Below are 15,710 nucleotides of genomic sequence, written 5' to 3'. Positions count from 1 at the left end.
ATTCTGTCGTGTGTGTGTGTGTGTGTGTGTGTGTGTGTGTGTGTGTGTGTGTGTGTGTGTGTGTGTGTGTGTGTGTGTGTGTGTGTGTGCGTACATACGTGCTCGCGTGTGCATGTGTGGGTGCACCCCCTGCTAATCTGGTGACCTTTTAGACACGATCACCAGCTGGTACAGGCGAGACTTTTTGAACCGAATCACTTACCCATAATGCTAATTTATTATGTCGGATCACACATGCTCAGTGGAATCAAATATTGACACAAATATCGCTTGAGCTTGGAAATAAATGCAGTCGTTCGAAATCACATTGACGGTAGACTGACTTGTAATCAAATGAGTCGAACCTTTTCAGCAGTTTCGAATGTTGTTGGACCACCGTTTATGTTGTAGGCATTAGTGAGAGTGTTTAACACTTTTTTTCTCTTTTTACTTTAGTCAGTTTGTCAATAAATGCACATTTATCCCTGTCCGTTTGTGTTCAGCCACTAGCGCTTAAAAGTATTACAATCCGCTAAAGGAAGGGGAGCCAGGCAGCAAATAGTAAATGTTTCCTCAATAATTATAGAAAGGACTGTTCTCAAAACCACCTTCCTGAATCCCTGAAAAAAACATTTATAGCCATTACATCATTTTCTTTAATCCTGTGTGCAAGTGTTTGCGTTTATTTGTACGATTTTGATGATGAAAAGCAATTTGGGTTGCATTTTTAAATTAAAATTGTGTTTGATTGATAGACTGACTGATTGACTAAATATATAAACAAAACAGAGCATTGGGCATTTTTATGCCTTCGCCTGTATAATTCCACGTCTTGACACAGCAGCTGGATTTATATTGTAGGTCAGAACCTAAATGAATGCCTGCAGTAGATGCAATTTAGCAAAGTCCAGCATTTAAACCCGCCCTGTCAAGTCACGTCAAATTTGTTTATACAAGCGTTCTTCCACTCTGATGCCTTCAGATGAAGGCAGATTTTAATACTTGACTGAAAGAATTGATTCGAATGCAGGCTCCGGCCTTCCTGTGGAGAATGTGTATGTTCTCTCCGTGCCTGCGTGGGATTTCTTCGGGTACTCTACTTTCTCCCACATTCCAAAAACGTGCATGGTAGGGTAATGGAACGCTCTAATTGTCCCAAGGTGTGACTGTGAATGTGAATTGTTGCCCACAGATTTGCCTTCACCCCCCCCCCCCCATCCTCCACCCATGCTGCCTCCCCCACAGCACAGGATTAAAATGAGCAGTGGCATCCCTCTTACTTACTCCTCTCCCTTCCTAAAGTATAAATCCATCCCCATCTTTCTCATTATGTTGCACTTTCAAGTCCAAAGAGCATAAAATAAAATAAAAGAAAAGCTTTTGGCATCCTATCTGGCTCCAGGACCACTTTGAGCACCATTCTCTTACACCAAAAACAAGGAACATTTGATTTTTTTTTTCCCCCCAGAAAGTGTCCACCTGACCATTGGAGAAATGTCATAAAATCAGAATGAAGATATAATTTATTGTGTTCCGAAAACATGAAGTGGAGACCAAATAATACATTAAGCCTGTGTACAGGTGTTAATAAACATTTGTGTGGTTCCGTATGTTCTGTCTTTTTGTGTGTCCCAATGATTCTAGGAGCTTGGTGTCGGCGACTGTGGTCAGTGCTGACTACATTAAAGGTGACAACCCAGATCACTGCCAGACTTTAAGATAGGCTCCAGCACGCCCCGTGACCCTCGTGAGGATAAGCGGTTCCGATAATGGATGGATGGTGAAAGAAAGTGCATTTGAAGACTTAAATGCATGTGGGCAGAACAGTGTTGTAGTTAGCATGTCTGTCTCACAGTTCTGAGGTTCTGGGTTCAAACTTTGGCTCCAGCCTTCCTGGAGTTTGTCTTTGTGGGATTTCTCCACACGCCAATCTACCATGTCACCCAGAGTCAGCAGAGATAAGCTCCACCTCCCCTGCGACCCAAATAAAGACAAGCACCGTAGAAAAACGATGGATGTATGGATGAGGAACAATTTCCCACTTCCTGTTTGTACATTTTTAACCGTCTTGATAAAAGCAGAATGATGGCGAAAGCTGACGCCTGAAGCTATCAGTGTTTGAACAGTTTCAAAGCAATCCGTTGCACAGCCCACATTACCTTGCCAAGATGTTTGCTCCATATGTAAGTACACATAAAAGTGCCATCAAACACAGCACTGTGCTAATCATAGAACAAAGGGCGGGGCAGCAAGGAGCGTTAGCTTTGTTCCACCAGGATGAAGTGAAGGCTTGTGCAATACTGCAGACAGAAGTCAAACATCTTTACAAAAGTGTCTGTGAGTGCTGATATCGGAGGTGGGCACACACTGACCTGCAGCGGCACGCCACTGAAAAGAAGTTTTTGTAAAACCTTCCTCAAGGTTGGCTGAAGAATGAAGTGAAGGTTTATGTCACTTTCAGATTGGATGAAAATCAAGTCAGCATCATAAAGAGTCTCTTTCCTGTTTGCTTTGTTGTGAAAAACGGAGCAGATTAGATGTACACTTCTTTAGTGTGTTGACAGTACAAGAATAAAAAGACATTCTTTCACCGACAAAGTTTACCAAAATTCCCACGAATTTGACTTTTTACCTTCTGTTTGACAGACTCTCACGCAACCCTGCCCGCTCTGGCTCTGCTTGACCCCGTGGCCTTCTCTATTCAACCATCTGCGTGCAGACCTGCAGGGCCGCCCAACTGAGGCTGTTTGTAAAGAAGTGCAGCATCAAGCATTCTGGCCGACACATCCTGAACTGCAGCTGGGTCAGACTATCACATGGCTACACAACAAACAAAAGCATGCTTAGGAAAGAAAGAGAAGGCTTTACGGGAGTAGAGCTGTGATGGACGCGAGTACAAATATTTGCTGCATTTCAAACATGAAAAAAAATATATATATATTGGACAATCCTCTGGGTTTGCTCTACTGCATGCAACATTTTGTACACGTGTGACAGGCCACTACTGAGTGTGGCAGTTTGAAGCGCCACGTCACTGTCGGTTCAATACATCACTGGCACTCAGGTGGATTACAGATGTTTTTTTTTTTTTTTTTTAATGAGAGCACTGCAATACAGTATGGCGGGAGCAATGGCAAAGCCGCATTCAGTCCCGGACAACTATCAATGTGCATTCCTTGTAGCTCTGCCGAGTAACAAAATATTGTTTCTACTCTTATAAGAAAACAAAATATATTGCTATTCATCTCATTGTCAAATGTATTCTCCACTAAAGCGCTATGGTAGAAATGATAAGAATCCCGGTAATCCGAGATATTCATTCATTCATTCATTTTCTGATCCGCTTCATCCTCACAAGGGTCGCGGGGGGTGCTGGAGCCTATCCCAGCTGTCTTCAGGCAGTAGGCGGGGGACACCCTGAACCGATTGCCAGCCAATCGCAAGGCACACAGAGACGAACAACCATCCGCGCTCACACCCACACCGAGGGACAATTTGGAGTGTTCACTCAGACTGCCATGTATGTTTTTGGAATGTGGGAGGAAACCAGAGTACCCGGAGAAAACCCACGCAGAACATGCAAACTCCACACAGGGAGGCCGGAGCTGGGATTGAATCGAGTACCTCTGCACTGTGAGGTCGACGCGCTAACCACTGGACCACCGGGCCGCCACCCGAGATATTATTTTGCCATTTTATGTTCACTGTTGTGAAAGCGCTACATAAATACAGATGTATTGTATTGTATTGTATTGCAACGACACACAGCAAAAGAGAAAAAAAGAACACATTCACTCTCATTTATGAAGTGTCATTGAACACACCACACACATCAGAGACACAAACACGAATGGCCGCCGGGGTGAACTGCGGGTTCACACTAATACTTCAGTCGAATAAATGAAAAATAATGACATAAACAACTCGATACAGAAAAAAAAAGGAAACATTACGTGCAACACAGTAAGGAAGGAGCAAGGGTGAAGCCGCATTCAGTTCCGGACAACTATCCGCACAATAAACGAGCATTTGCTCATCAACTCAACAGGTAATTGACAATATGGCACTTTAACAATGACACAGAAAACCATGTGGGCTCAGAGAAATTAAGGGAACTACTTGAGCACACCACACAGCAGTAAGAGGAAAAATGAATTGAAATATTAATCTAGAATTGTTAATTAATCAGGATCATCAACAAGATGCGACTCACCAATGTGCATTCCTCAAAGCTTTGACTGACACGACAGCAGCAAGCAGCTGCCACACTGACTGTGTTAATAATTTCATAAAGTTTCTGTATCACTCCGTTACACATGGATGATATTTTAGTTCAAAAGAAAAGGTAAAAATATATATTTTCAACTGTGGCCAAAAACACATACCAAGACCGGTAAATCTACTACACACTATTCATCATACTTATGCTTTGTCAAAGTAAATTGATTTCATACTCATATTTTTGTTGCACATGACACAAAAGAACCAAACAACATGCGTGCAGGTATGCCACGAAAAATGTCAGCCTGAAAAAGCATGCAAACGTTGCGGCCTGTCTTTGAAAAAAATAAAATAAAAATAGCACAATAAAATACATCTCGGTAAATGTCATGTCTTAAAAAAAAAAAAAAAACAACTCGATACGAATTCCAATGCCTCTTCTGCTTCGCAAAAAATGTTGCCTTGCCTACATACGTGGGTCTTGTCTATGGCTGCTGGCTTCTATGATGGTAATTAAAAGGTTGGTTAATTAAGGGAAAAAAAAAACATTACAAGGTTAGTTGTGAACTGCAAGTCAGGTCTTTCACAGATGACTGCGCCTCAGTGTGGCATTGTAAAATGCCAACGTGCTGCTTCATTAGACAAATATGAGTGAGTAGCGAACAAAACAGTCTGGAAGAAAAAGAGGGAGAAATATGAAAAGGAAATACCATCAATTATTATTATTTTTTTTTTAAATTCTGCATGGCACATTTACAGAAGCTCAGATCGTCCTCTGCACATCCCACAACAAAAAGCTATCAACGTACAAGTGGTTGGACAAAGCAGATTGCGCACAAAGTCTGGGTGGGACTCAAACGAGTTCATCAGAAGCACATGAAGGGGAAGGAAGGAATTAAGGAAAGATGATTATTTAAAAGGGAATGTTTTGAGAGTGTGTGTGTGTTTACCAGGGCAAACTCTATTTTTCCATGATATAAGTGCTCACTGGTCGGACTAGAGTACAGGCAGGATGCACTGGAGGGTCCTCAGAGTAATGAGAGGCAGTAGGAAGCATCCCTACTTATTATGGAAAGGTGCTGCGGCTAAGTGAGTTATTGCTGCTGAGTGACGCTTCAAAAGCTTGTTCTCTATGACATCATCACACACTGCTTTAAATACACCAGTGAGGTCATTGTAGAAGCAAAAATGCTAAAAAGCGCCACAGGGGTCAAGAAAAGAATGAAAGATGACACAAAGCCTCCTGATTGATGGGGTTGCAAGTAATTCACTTGATCAATATTCAGATGTGAGTGAGATGCCTCGGAGCTGAGGAGCCCCAGCTTCGGTTGACAGATGGCGATTAATGGCTGCATTAACACAACACAATACACAGCGGGGGGGGGGGGGATGCTTCTCTCACAACGAAGCATAAATGCAATTATCAATAAAACATGTAGTGGAGCTCAATGGATGATGGGCGGAGACATATGCTCTGGCCATCAGAGGTCAAATGCTTCTTGTGGGGAAGCGTGGGACCGGTTGAGCGATCTCTGCATTTTGATGAATGTGCCAACTCTAAATGATTACAGCAAAACATTCCCAGTGGCCTCGTTTTGAAGAGGCAGAGTCGGAAGCAAACCTCCACTGAGGCTTGTGAAAGGCATTTTCACACAGCGATGGATAAAAAAAAATAGTTGGTTCTGTTGTTTTTGAATAATTCAGCAAACCATAATGGCTAGCCTGCTAGCAAACATCGCATGATTCATCTCATTGTCGAAACGAAACTCGTCTGTGCCACTAATCCAAGCTACGGGAAAGCTCCTTCAACAATCATTTTTAAAATTCCTCCACTTTTATTTTAGAATCAACTTAGCTGTGGAAATGATGGCATGCTGGTCCCCTTCAAAGCATTTTTAAGCATCATTTTCTGCCTCGACTACTAATTTTCTGGAGTTAGGACCATAAATATTGGGACACGGACACCATTCTGATTATTTGTCTCTCAACAACACCACCGTAAATTTGGAATGATCGATTTGCTTTAACTTTGGATTTACGGTTTTAATTTGAGGGAATTTAAATCTAAATCAGGTAAAAATTGTCAAAATTATAATAATTTCGATACGTGCTTCCCACTTTTGAATGGACCAAAAGTAATGGGACAAATGCACAATCACAAATCAAACTTTTAGTTTTTAACACATGGTCAGGTGACTTAGCCATTATAAATATCATTTCACTTGTCTGCCTTAAGAAAAAAAAAAAAAACCTCATAGGTTGCTTTTTCAATATGCTTTGGGTCATTGACCAGCTGCACTGTGAATGACGCCGTGCAATGACGTCTAATAATGTTGCCCGGAACATTTCCGGAGTTTTCGTGCTGGTGACATCATCGATAAATAAAAGGGAACAAAGATCCATTTGCAGCCGTACATGCCCACCTGGCCATGAAACAGCTGAGCTGGATGTAAATACCCTCCAATTAAAGCTGAAAGTCCGCAGTTAAAGCACATCTTGTTTATTTCATTGCAAATCCATTGCAGTGATGTTTAGAGCCAAAAACGTGACAATTGTATCAATATCCCGACATTTACGGAGCGGACTGTATCTTCCACAGTAACATTGTTTAGTTTGTCTGTTTGTTTGTGATTGACGCTTCAAACATTCCACCGATGGCGAGAATAAGGCAAACAATATAATTCAAGACTTTGACCCTGTTTGCTGAATCACTCTGCTGTGGGTCAAATGACATCATTGAAAGGTTTGTTTACTTGTGGCGTCATTGGAGCTTTATATATCCTCTCGTAATAAACTGTCTGCATTGCATTCAAGAGCTTCATTTTCAACCGCCAGGGTGTATTTCACCAGAGCTTGTGTGTGTGTGTGTGTGTGTGTGTGTGTGTGTGTGTGCGTGCGTGCTACAAACTGGGATTGGAGGTAATGAAGCAGAGCATAATTGATGACTCATATGCTGAAGAAAGATGGCAGCACTCAGACACTAAACAGTCAAACTAAGGGAAACAATCGTAGACATTTATTTGAAATCGTGACTCTTGCACAAGAAAATTATTTCTTCGGAAAGCAGGACCTCCCCAGCTGTTTTTCTTTAGACTAATGTTGTTGTGTTGTGAAGGTTCAATCATCAAACAACGTCACTGCTTGAAAGTTATGTTCAAAATCCAGATTTTTTTAATTTATTTTATTTTTTTGCGAAAAAATATAGTACTTCACTACATTGTCTCTGCCGTGCGAGCGTGTTGAGGCACAGGAAAGCATTCATCACGGCACAAACATCGCTTATTGAATGCAACACAGTGTCCTTGTGATCTTTTGTTGGCCGTGTGCCAGCCGAACATTGTCTTTTCATTCTGACTTTTTTTTCCCCTCCCAGCCCGAGGCTTTTTATCAACCCACAGCCCTGCTCGGACATTCGTCACTTCCTGTCGATGTCATTGCGGGGATAAAGGGTGATACGGAAGCTTGCAGACGGTACCGGGGCTCATCCTACAGACACGTTTGTGTGCTATGTCTGGCCAGCGGGTTCACCTGAGAGCTCTTGGCTGTGAAATCACTCTGCCCTGCTGGCTTTGGCCCATGAACGACAGAGCCAGCCAAAGGACTTCTGCAGCTGTCAGCAACTGACATGCAGAACAAATTACCATCCGCATCTCCATAAATTAACTCAGAGTTGATCCAAACATATGCGCCGCCTCTGTCTCATTTTCTCGAACTTTTTTTTTTAAATGCGTATGTTAACAGAGTCTTGCTAACTCCATCCTCCTCTGTTCCTTACTGAGAAGCAAAAAAAAAAAAAAAAAGAAATAAAAAAGGGAATTGGAGGCAATTAACTCCAAAAAGGCGTTTGGTTGAATCGACTTCACAAGCAACCAATCATATTGTGCCCTGCTGAGAGGTTCCCTCAAAAAAAAAAAAAAAAGAAGCGTTCATGAGCAGTGACAGCCAGGATGAGCCGTTATTGAAATCTTGACTTTTTAAAACCTCTGTAAATCCTCAAATCTGTAACTGGCCCACACCTAAGTGGCGCACCTTTCAATCAACTCATTAACCGTTGAGCAAATGGGTTGTAGATCTCACAGTTTTGAGAAAACTTGTGACACACTAATGAGTTACTCTACTCCCGACAGTGTGTCATGGTTAGAATGCAATGTCAGGAAATAATGTATAGCGCGCTACTGCAGTGGTATTTTTAGGGATGGCAAGATGAATTTTCAGGGCAATTGAGCTCCGACCTGGACATAAATTCGAACAGACACACACACAAAGACCGTGGAAAAAAAGTCTGTGCAGCTTAAGAAAGTATTGTTGATTTCTGGCCACGCTCTGAGTCGAGCATCAGCAGATTCTGCTCTAATCTACCCGTGTATGTTTGTGAGTAATACAAAAGACTGAAAAAGGGTTTTGCAGGAGACTTGTTGGAAAGCTCAGCAACTCATGGTCCATAAAGGATAAATGCAGACTTGGTGTTCATCTGGCTACTTATTCAACAGCTGAAACCATCAAGCAATCCTCTTTACAGGATGGATTACACACAAATACTGCAGTCCAAATTGCATAATCAGAATGTCCACCCAGCCATCCCTCCATTTTCAACACTGCTTATCCTGAACAGGGCCGCGGGGAGTTGCTGCAGCCTATCCCAGCTGACCTCAGGCGGAAGGCAGCTCACACCCTGAACTGGTCGCCAGTCAGTCGCTGGGCACATATCGAGACAAACGACCATTCACACCCACATCGTCACTGAGTGGGAAGAGATCCCAGGCTGCCCGCACACAAGTCTGGCGTGTGTACCATTACAACATCAGTGACTGATCAAATGTCTACCACCTTAAATTGACATTATTATGGGGTGCTTGTGTCTACAGTGGCTGTTCATGTCATCGATACAAATTCATAGTTGAATAGGTTTCGATCGAAGCGTTCTACCACTGCTGGCGGGTGTGGAGAAAGGAAGCAGCAATTTCTCTTTGTAGAAAGTAAAGGTAACGCTTACAGCCACACGCACACACACACACACACACACACTCTCATCAACTTGTTCATTAGCTCAGTTCACCTACATGTCAAGACGTACTACTCAGAGCCAAGAGAGGCAAATGTTAACCTGTGTTGAAGTGTAGACATTGTGGAGGAGTGCAGTGCTGTCACTACGCTACTGCCGGACAACAGCGTCACAGTCTGCGGCTTGACAATAACAAAGCGCCTCAGTCCGGTGTCCAATATAGTCGCATTGTAGCAAACATAATTGTGCACATTTGGTCGTAGACACGACATGACCAGACTGGCAAACATGGATCCTAACAAGCAGCTGTCGGGACATAAACTCCAACGCTTTGTCAAATAAGTTGAAGGCGCCCATCCTGAATGCATGTTGGCCTTTGCACTCTGACCCCTGTGGCTTCTTCCTATTCCCTTCTAACTGTACCCCCCCCCCCCACACACACACACACATGTGGCTATGAGCACACCCTCGCACACAAACACAGATGGTCCTCATGGCACCGAGGAGACCCTGACTCGCTCCCCCTCCTCATGCACTCTGGCCCAGCGCCTCTATAATTAATGGAGTGGCCCTGCACAGGGTCTTTGGCAGCAAATCAAGGAAATGTGCGTTATGAACACAGAAAGAAAAACTGAGAATTATCATTTGTATAGCACATACATTGCATGTGTGTGTGTGTGGGGGGGGGTCATCATTTGCACCAGCGATCATTTTTTTTAAAAATGTTTTTTTCACAGTACACTTAAGTAACTGTAATGCCTTCACATGTGGGAACAGATTGGCTCCAGCTCACCTACATCCCCAATAAGGAAAAAAAACTTTCAGAAATGGATGTATGCGTGAATGCTGATTTTACATTCACAGCCATGTTATTTAATACTAAAATGGCAAGTAAAAGGACATAACTGCGCTGGTACTCAAAGGAGCTCTTCAGAGGAAGCTCTAAAGTTAAACGGCCCTCACGTATTACAACTTGGAATTCCACATTTCGTGGGGGAAAATGGCGCAGCCAAATATTAAGGTCACACAACACCTCACAGCATCTCAGTTCGGTGCACATCATAGGGTTGATTCATTTTCTGTGACATGACATGAGCTGTTACAACAACAATGAAGCCCACTCACAATCAAAACTGGTTTGAGCAGAGTCCCAAGACTTTTGTCAAGTGTGACCATTCACGTCGTTATCTTTTTACACATGTGCGGCTGTTAAGAACATTAAAATTTGGGTGCATTTTTAAGATGCTGACAGTTTCGAACTAGAGCAACTACTTTTTTCAATTTTCATTGTTTATAAAGGGGGGGGGGGTCAGGGTGGGGACAGCTTGAAAACCAAACAAATTTTAGGATGACCAGCATTGTACTGTATTAGCCCTTAGTGGTTCCAATATTGTACAAAAAAAAAAAAAGCAATGCGTTATCATCACCTCCACCTACGACAAGTGAGTGCATCTCTCCACACAGATTTGTTTTTTTCAGGGAGTTGCTATTTTAGCAATTTTAAATGTGCTGCATTGGAAGTGATGACAATTCTGAGAGCCCGTGACCGACAGTGGCCCTCGTAAATCGAATTTTCTATTCAGTAGGATTGATATGGAGCACCTAGCAGCACCCCCGCCAAAACAAATGGAAAATGTGTGTTTCATCTGGAACTTCTCAGACTCATGTCCAATATACTGAACTTGTTTGGTAAAAAGCTTGAAGGCAAGATCATAGCCACCAAAGCCATGTTGTTGTAAATCTGTCATGACATTGCCACACACTTACAAATCATCCAACAAGATTGCATTTATGTATTCCTTATATTTTTCAAGAAGGCAGATCCGTATGGTATTCATAATGACTGATGACATCATCCATCCATCCATCCATTCATTTTCTGGTCCGCTTTATCCTCACAAGGCTCGCGGGGCGTGCTGGAGCCTATGCTAGCTGCCTTCGGGCAGTAGGCGAAGGACACCCTGAACTGGTTGCCTATCGCAGGGCACACTTAGACGAACAACCACCCGCGCTCACACTCACAGCTAGGGACAGTTTCATTAACCTGCCACTCATGATTCTGAAATGTGGGAGGAAACCAGAGTACCCGGAGAAAACCCACGCAGGCCCGGGGAGAACATGCAAACTCCACACAGGAAGGCCAGAGCCGGAATCGAACCCTGCACCTCTGCAGTGTGAAGCTGAGGTGCTGAGGCCCCTGATGATATGTGAAGTATGAATTTGTCGCACAGTCATAATCAATTTCTTATTCTCACAGCATTCTACTATAAGCCACAAAATTTAACGGTCGTCCAATTTCAATTAAATGATCTGAAAAATATTTACTGCAAATAATGTATCTGTCTTCATCTATCTACGCCAGCGACAAATAGTAACGGAACAATTCTCTCCACTAGATGGCAAATCATCAGTGTGGCCACGTTTTGTGACCCTTCTGTTTGGTGGTGTGCCTTCAGATTTCTTCTAATGTAACGGGTGTGCTCTTTATGTCCCAATAAAAGTCAGGGAAACATTGCTGTACACTTCAAATTCTCCACTAATGTATTACATGTTTTGCTTTAACCCACAAATAGAGCAGCCCATTACAGTTCAGGGCAAGTAAAACAAAGAAAAGGAGGAGAAATAGATGTACTCACGGAGAAACCTGCCCAGAAAGGGCAAGAGTGTCGCACCCTGGGAGATGTGGTGAGAGCCAGAGCCGCGAAGCTGACGGCCAAGATGAGGCTTCCCAGGACCATCTGAGAGACTCCGAGGGCCAACATGATCCGTGTCCGAGTCCGGTATTCCCTCAGCCGAGAGAGACTGCGGGACAGCGACGCCGGGCTGAGGGAGCCCTGGCCGCCGATGCCAGCCCGGGGCAACGCGTTCAGTGGCATTGTCCTTAAATTGAGGTGCAACGCAAAGGTCGGGCGAGCAAAAGAGAGCCGAATACTCGTCACAGGAATTGCAGAAATAGAAACAGGGTTAGTAAGCGTAAAAGGCGAGAGTGGAGGTCAAAGCCCTATGTGGTTGTTCTCCATCAATTAAGATGCTCTCCAATTAGCAGTCGTGCTGCCGCGAGTGGAAGGCAAGAAGAGGCGAGTGGAGTGGACTCAGCACCAGATACTAAGCGTCACACAGGAAATCCAAACGAGGGTTCCAACAAATTCCTTCCTAGCTCCGGCAAACAATCCATTCCTCGGAAGAAAAGTCACCGACGACGAAGCGGATAACCAACCTTGCACCATTGTCACGCTGCTATGCTGAAGATGACAGAGACTGCATGTGTGGATTCAAGACACCGCGTCAAAGGCGCAGCGTGGACACTTCCTGCATCCAGCGCGTCGAATTCTGTCGTAGAATATCCGCAATTGTGCACCAGCGGCGTGCTTCTGGTGCGCAGTTGTTGGAAATGTGCCACAATACGCCTGTGCGCATGCAGCAGCGGGAACCAGGCTGACTAACTACTATAGTGATGGAGGAGGGGGCGTTCGGAGATGCGGTGTGCGTGTGTATGGCAGCTCTTGATTTGTGAAGAGGTGCAGCATGGGAGGTTTTAATCCCAGCGGGTGAAGTTGGGGCGCATTTGTGGGGAAAAAAAACAAAGCATATGGTCAGCGGAATCCTTCTCAATGCTATGAAATATTTCTAAATGAAGATATAATATGCCCCTCCGTAGTTCGCGCTTCAGGTTTTGCGGATTCACCGTATCGCGGATTTTTGTATTTTATGTCGTCCACATTGACTGTAACTGCAGAGAAAGAAACGTGAGCAAAAAAGGAGAGTGTAAAAGACAGTCAATGAACAAAGTTTAAGTGTGAAACACTTAATAAAATATGCCAAAGTGCATCTGTGCCTGCTGTATAGCACAACTGGTTTTCCTTCAGAAATGTCAAATCCAGGTCCAGTAAGTAAAAACGCTGCCACAGTTTGATTTAAACCAGAGGTGCTCTTCCTCAACGGGCAGGTAAATGAGCTCTCCATGAGGATTTTTACTTTTTGGAATTGTATTTGACACCTCACCATGCTGAGTGATGATCAGTTAGTCAGTTAACAGCCAGCCAACTCCTCACTCTTGATTCATTGAGTCCCACGTACGTCATTCGACAGGCCAGGGCACGCTTTGCAAAGTCAGTCTCACACATTCAGTCACGAGTGGATAATAGATGGATAGTGTAGAATGTGAGGGTGACGACCCCAAGTGGACACAGATAAAATCTGCACATTTGATACACGTAGTACTATTATGTCGAAAGAAAGCAATAAAGACGCACCCATCATGTTTAACCTGGAAATTTGTACGCAACTGTTGCAGCTCCGAGACGCAAAGGGCTGCAGTGTTGTCTTCTAAGCAGGTATTTTATTCTCCAAACTCCCCAAATAATACAAGCACTCTTCAACAACGCGCCGACTCTGATCTAGTCAGCTCAAGAGACGTTCAAAGACCGCCTCCGAAAAACGTAAATTAGTGAAATCCGCAAAGGCACCAGTAAAGTCAGTGAAATGCAACAAAACAAGTTCCCTCCCAAGTGTGAACCACGTTAAGCTTCTTCTCTCGAGAGTGAACTATAGGCCTACTGGAAAAAGGAGAGGACTTTGGATACCTTGGGTGCCCAGGGTGCCTTAGAACAAGTCTGGTTGCGGGAAAACTGAATTTTTGAAATGTTTTTTTTTTAAATTCAGGTGTAAAGGTCACATTTGCAGATTTCAGGGCCTTTTATTTTGAAATGCAACATCAAAGTATTATGGTTGGATATACTGTACAGCATGGGGTGGCCCAGTGTGCCCTCGAACTGGTCTGTTTGCTGGATGATGAAAATTTTTGATGATGTTTTTAAATCAGGTGGAATTTTAAGTCATTGATGCAGGGTTATCAACTTCTCTTTCTATCGCAATTAAAAAAGAAAAAAATCTTGGGTCAATGCAGTAATGCAAAACTAGTGCATCGGCCTCACAGTGCAGAGGTGCAGGGTTCAATTCCTGCTCCGGCCTTCCTGTGTGGAGTTTGCATGTTTTCCCCGTACCTGCGTGAGTTTTCTCCGGGTACTCCGGTTTCCTCCCACATTCCATAAACATGCATGGCAGCTTAATGGAACACTTTAATATCCCTGTTTGAGTCTTCTTTCTACCCATTATCTTGCTGCTGTAGACTGTAAATTTCCCCAGTGTGGGACAAATAAAGGATATCTTATCTTATCTTAAATTGTCCCTAGGTGTGAGAGTGAGCGCGGATGGTTGTTCGTCTATTTGTGCCCCACGATTGGCTGGCAACCAGTTCAGGGTGTCCCCCGCCTAGTGCACGAAGACAGCTGGGATAGGCTCCAGCATGCCCCGCGACCCTTGTGAGAATAAAGCAGATCAGAAAATGGATGGATGGATAGATGGATATGAAACTTAAACTTTGCGTGTGGTGGCTGGTCTGACCGCAGTGAGGAAACCGGAGCACTAGGGAGAAAACCCACACGGGCACGGTGTGAACAAGCAAACTTCGCACAGAAAAGTCACAGCCTGCAATCGAACCCAGGACTTCTGTACTTTAAAGCAGACGTGCTAACCAGTCGACCACAGATTTATTAAATGGGTGGCAGCCCATTTAATAAATCCAATAAAAAATAATTAAATCAGAATACTGCTCATGACTGAACACGTTTGGAGCCGGTATATCAATAGAAAAGAGTAATATTGATCAACCGTTGCCGAGCAAACATTGCGCCGCACCAAACAACTGTTAAAGTCACGTGTAGGTCTTTGACAGGCAGGGTCTTGAAATGATCTGGTAGCATTCATATTAAACTCCGTACATTCTCAAGTTATATGAACGTGATGGTCACTTTTGGATGTGGGCACTATGGAGGCGTGGGGAGGAGTAATGAGCATTGACCCCCAAACTCAAAGTTATGTTTTTTTAGGGCCTTGGGCAGTCAAAGTGAGTTTTATTTTTCCTTCTCCAGAGACATAACGTTGCTTAAAAAAATGACTTGCATGGTTCTGACATTGGGATTCACACTTTTGAGAATCACCAGTGCCATCTAGTGGCCACTCTTGTGGATTGCGCGAAGGGGGAACAACCCTCTGTGTACATTTGTAGCTCTCAAAAAATGGTCTTAAACAGCGAGTTAACTGCAGCTAAATATAGCCACAGTGTTGGATACGACAGCTTATTTTAGATCAAGAACATGTTTCACTTTGCAAGGCAAGACAGGGACATCTTTGTCAAGCGTTACTTTAAAATGATTTTATTTATTAATACAGTGGTATACTTAAAATTGTGTTGCAGAGGAGGAAACAAAAATAAAGAAATCAGCCACATGTGAAGCGCTAATATCCAATTAAAGCGGTGTTAAGTCTAAAAATAAACTGGTACTGGTGTGGTGTGCCATTCATCATTAATGGTCTATTAGTACAAAAATACATTTACGGGCACACAAACATCATCCAGTATTGAAATCAGTGAAGGGAACATTTTGGGAGGACAACTTTTCTTTAAAAAAAAAAAAAAAAAAAAAAAAAAAAATTTGTCAGGTCAACA

At 43.4% G+C, this 15,710-nt stretch overlaps 1 protein-coding gene across 2 annotated transcripts in view; it reads right to left on the bottom strand.

Annotated features, from left to right (window-relative positions):
* Positions 1–12,814, bottom strand: part of fam189a1 (family with sequence similarity 189 member A1) — a 92,394-nt gene extending 79,580 nt beyond the window's left edge. The window contains exon 1 of one of the 2 annotated variants that reach the window (XM_019867572.1): positions 11,839–12,814. In XM_019867572.1, coding sequence (XP_019723131.1) covers positions 11,839–12,078 — 240 coding nt within the window. In that variant the 5' untranslated portion in view covers positions 12,079–12,814. The remainder of the gene's footprint in view (positions 1–11,838) is intronic. The other variant, XM_019867571.1, reaches the window with a different exon arrangement.
* Positions 12,815–15,710: the final 2,896 nt, after the last annotated feature.

Source organism: Hippocampus comes, unplaced genomic scaffold, assembly GCF_001891065.2.
Source record: "Hippocampus comes isolate QL1 unplaced genomic scaffold, H_comes_QL1_v1.1 scaffold2, whole genome shotgun sequence".
NCBI classification, from domain to species: domain Eukaryota; kingdom Metazoa; phylum Chordata; class Actinopteri; order Syngnathiformes; family Syngnathidae; genus Hippocampus; species Hippocampus comes.
Note: the sequence above shows the minus strand (reverse complement) of the source record. Positions and strands in the feature narration are given on the sequence as shown.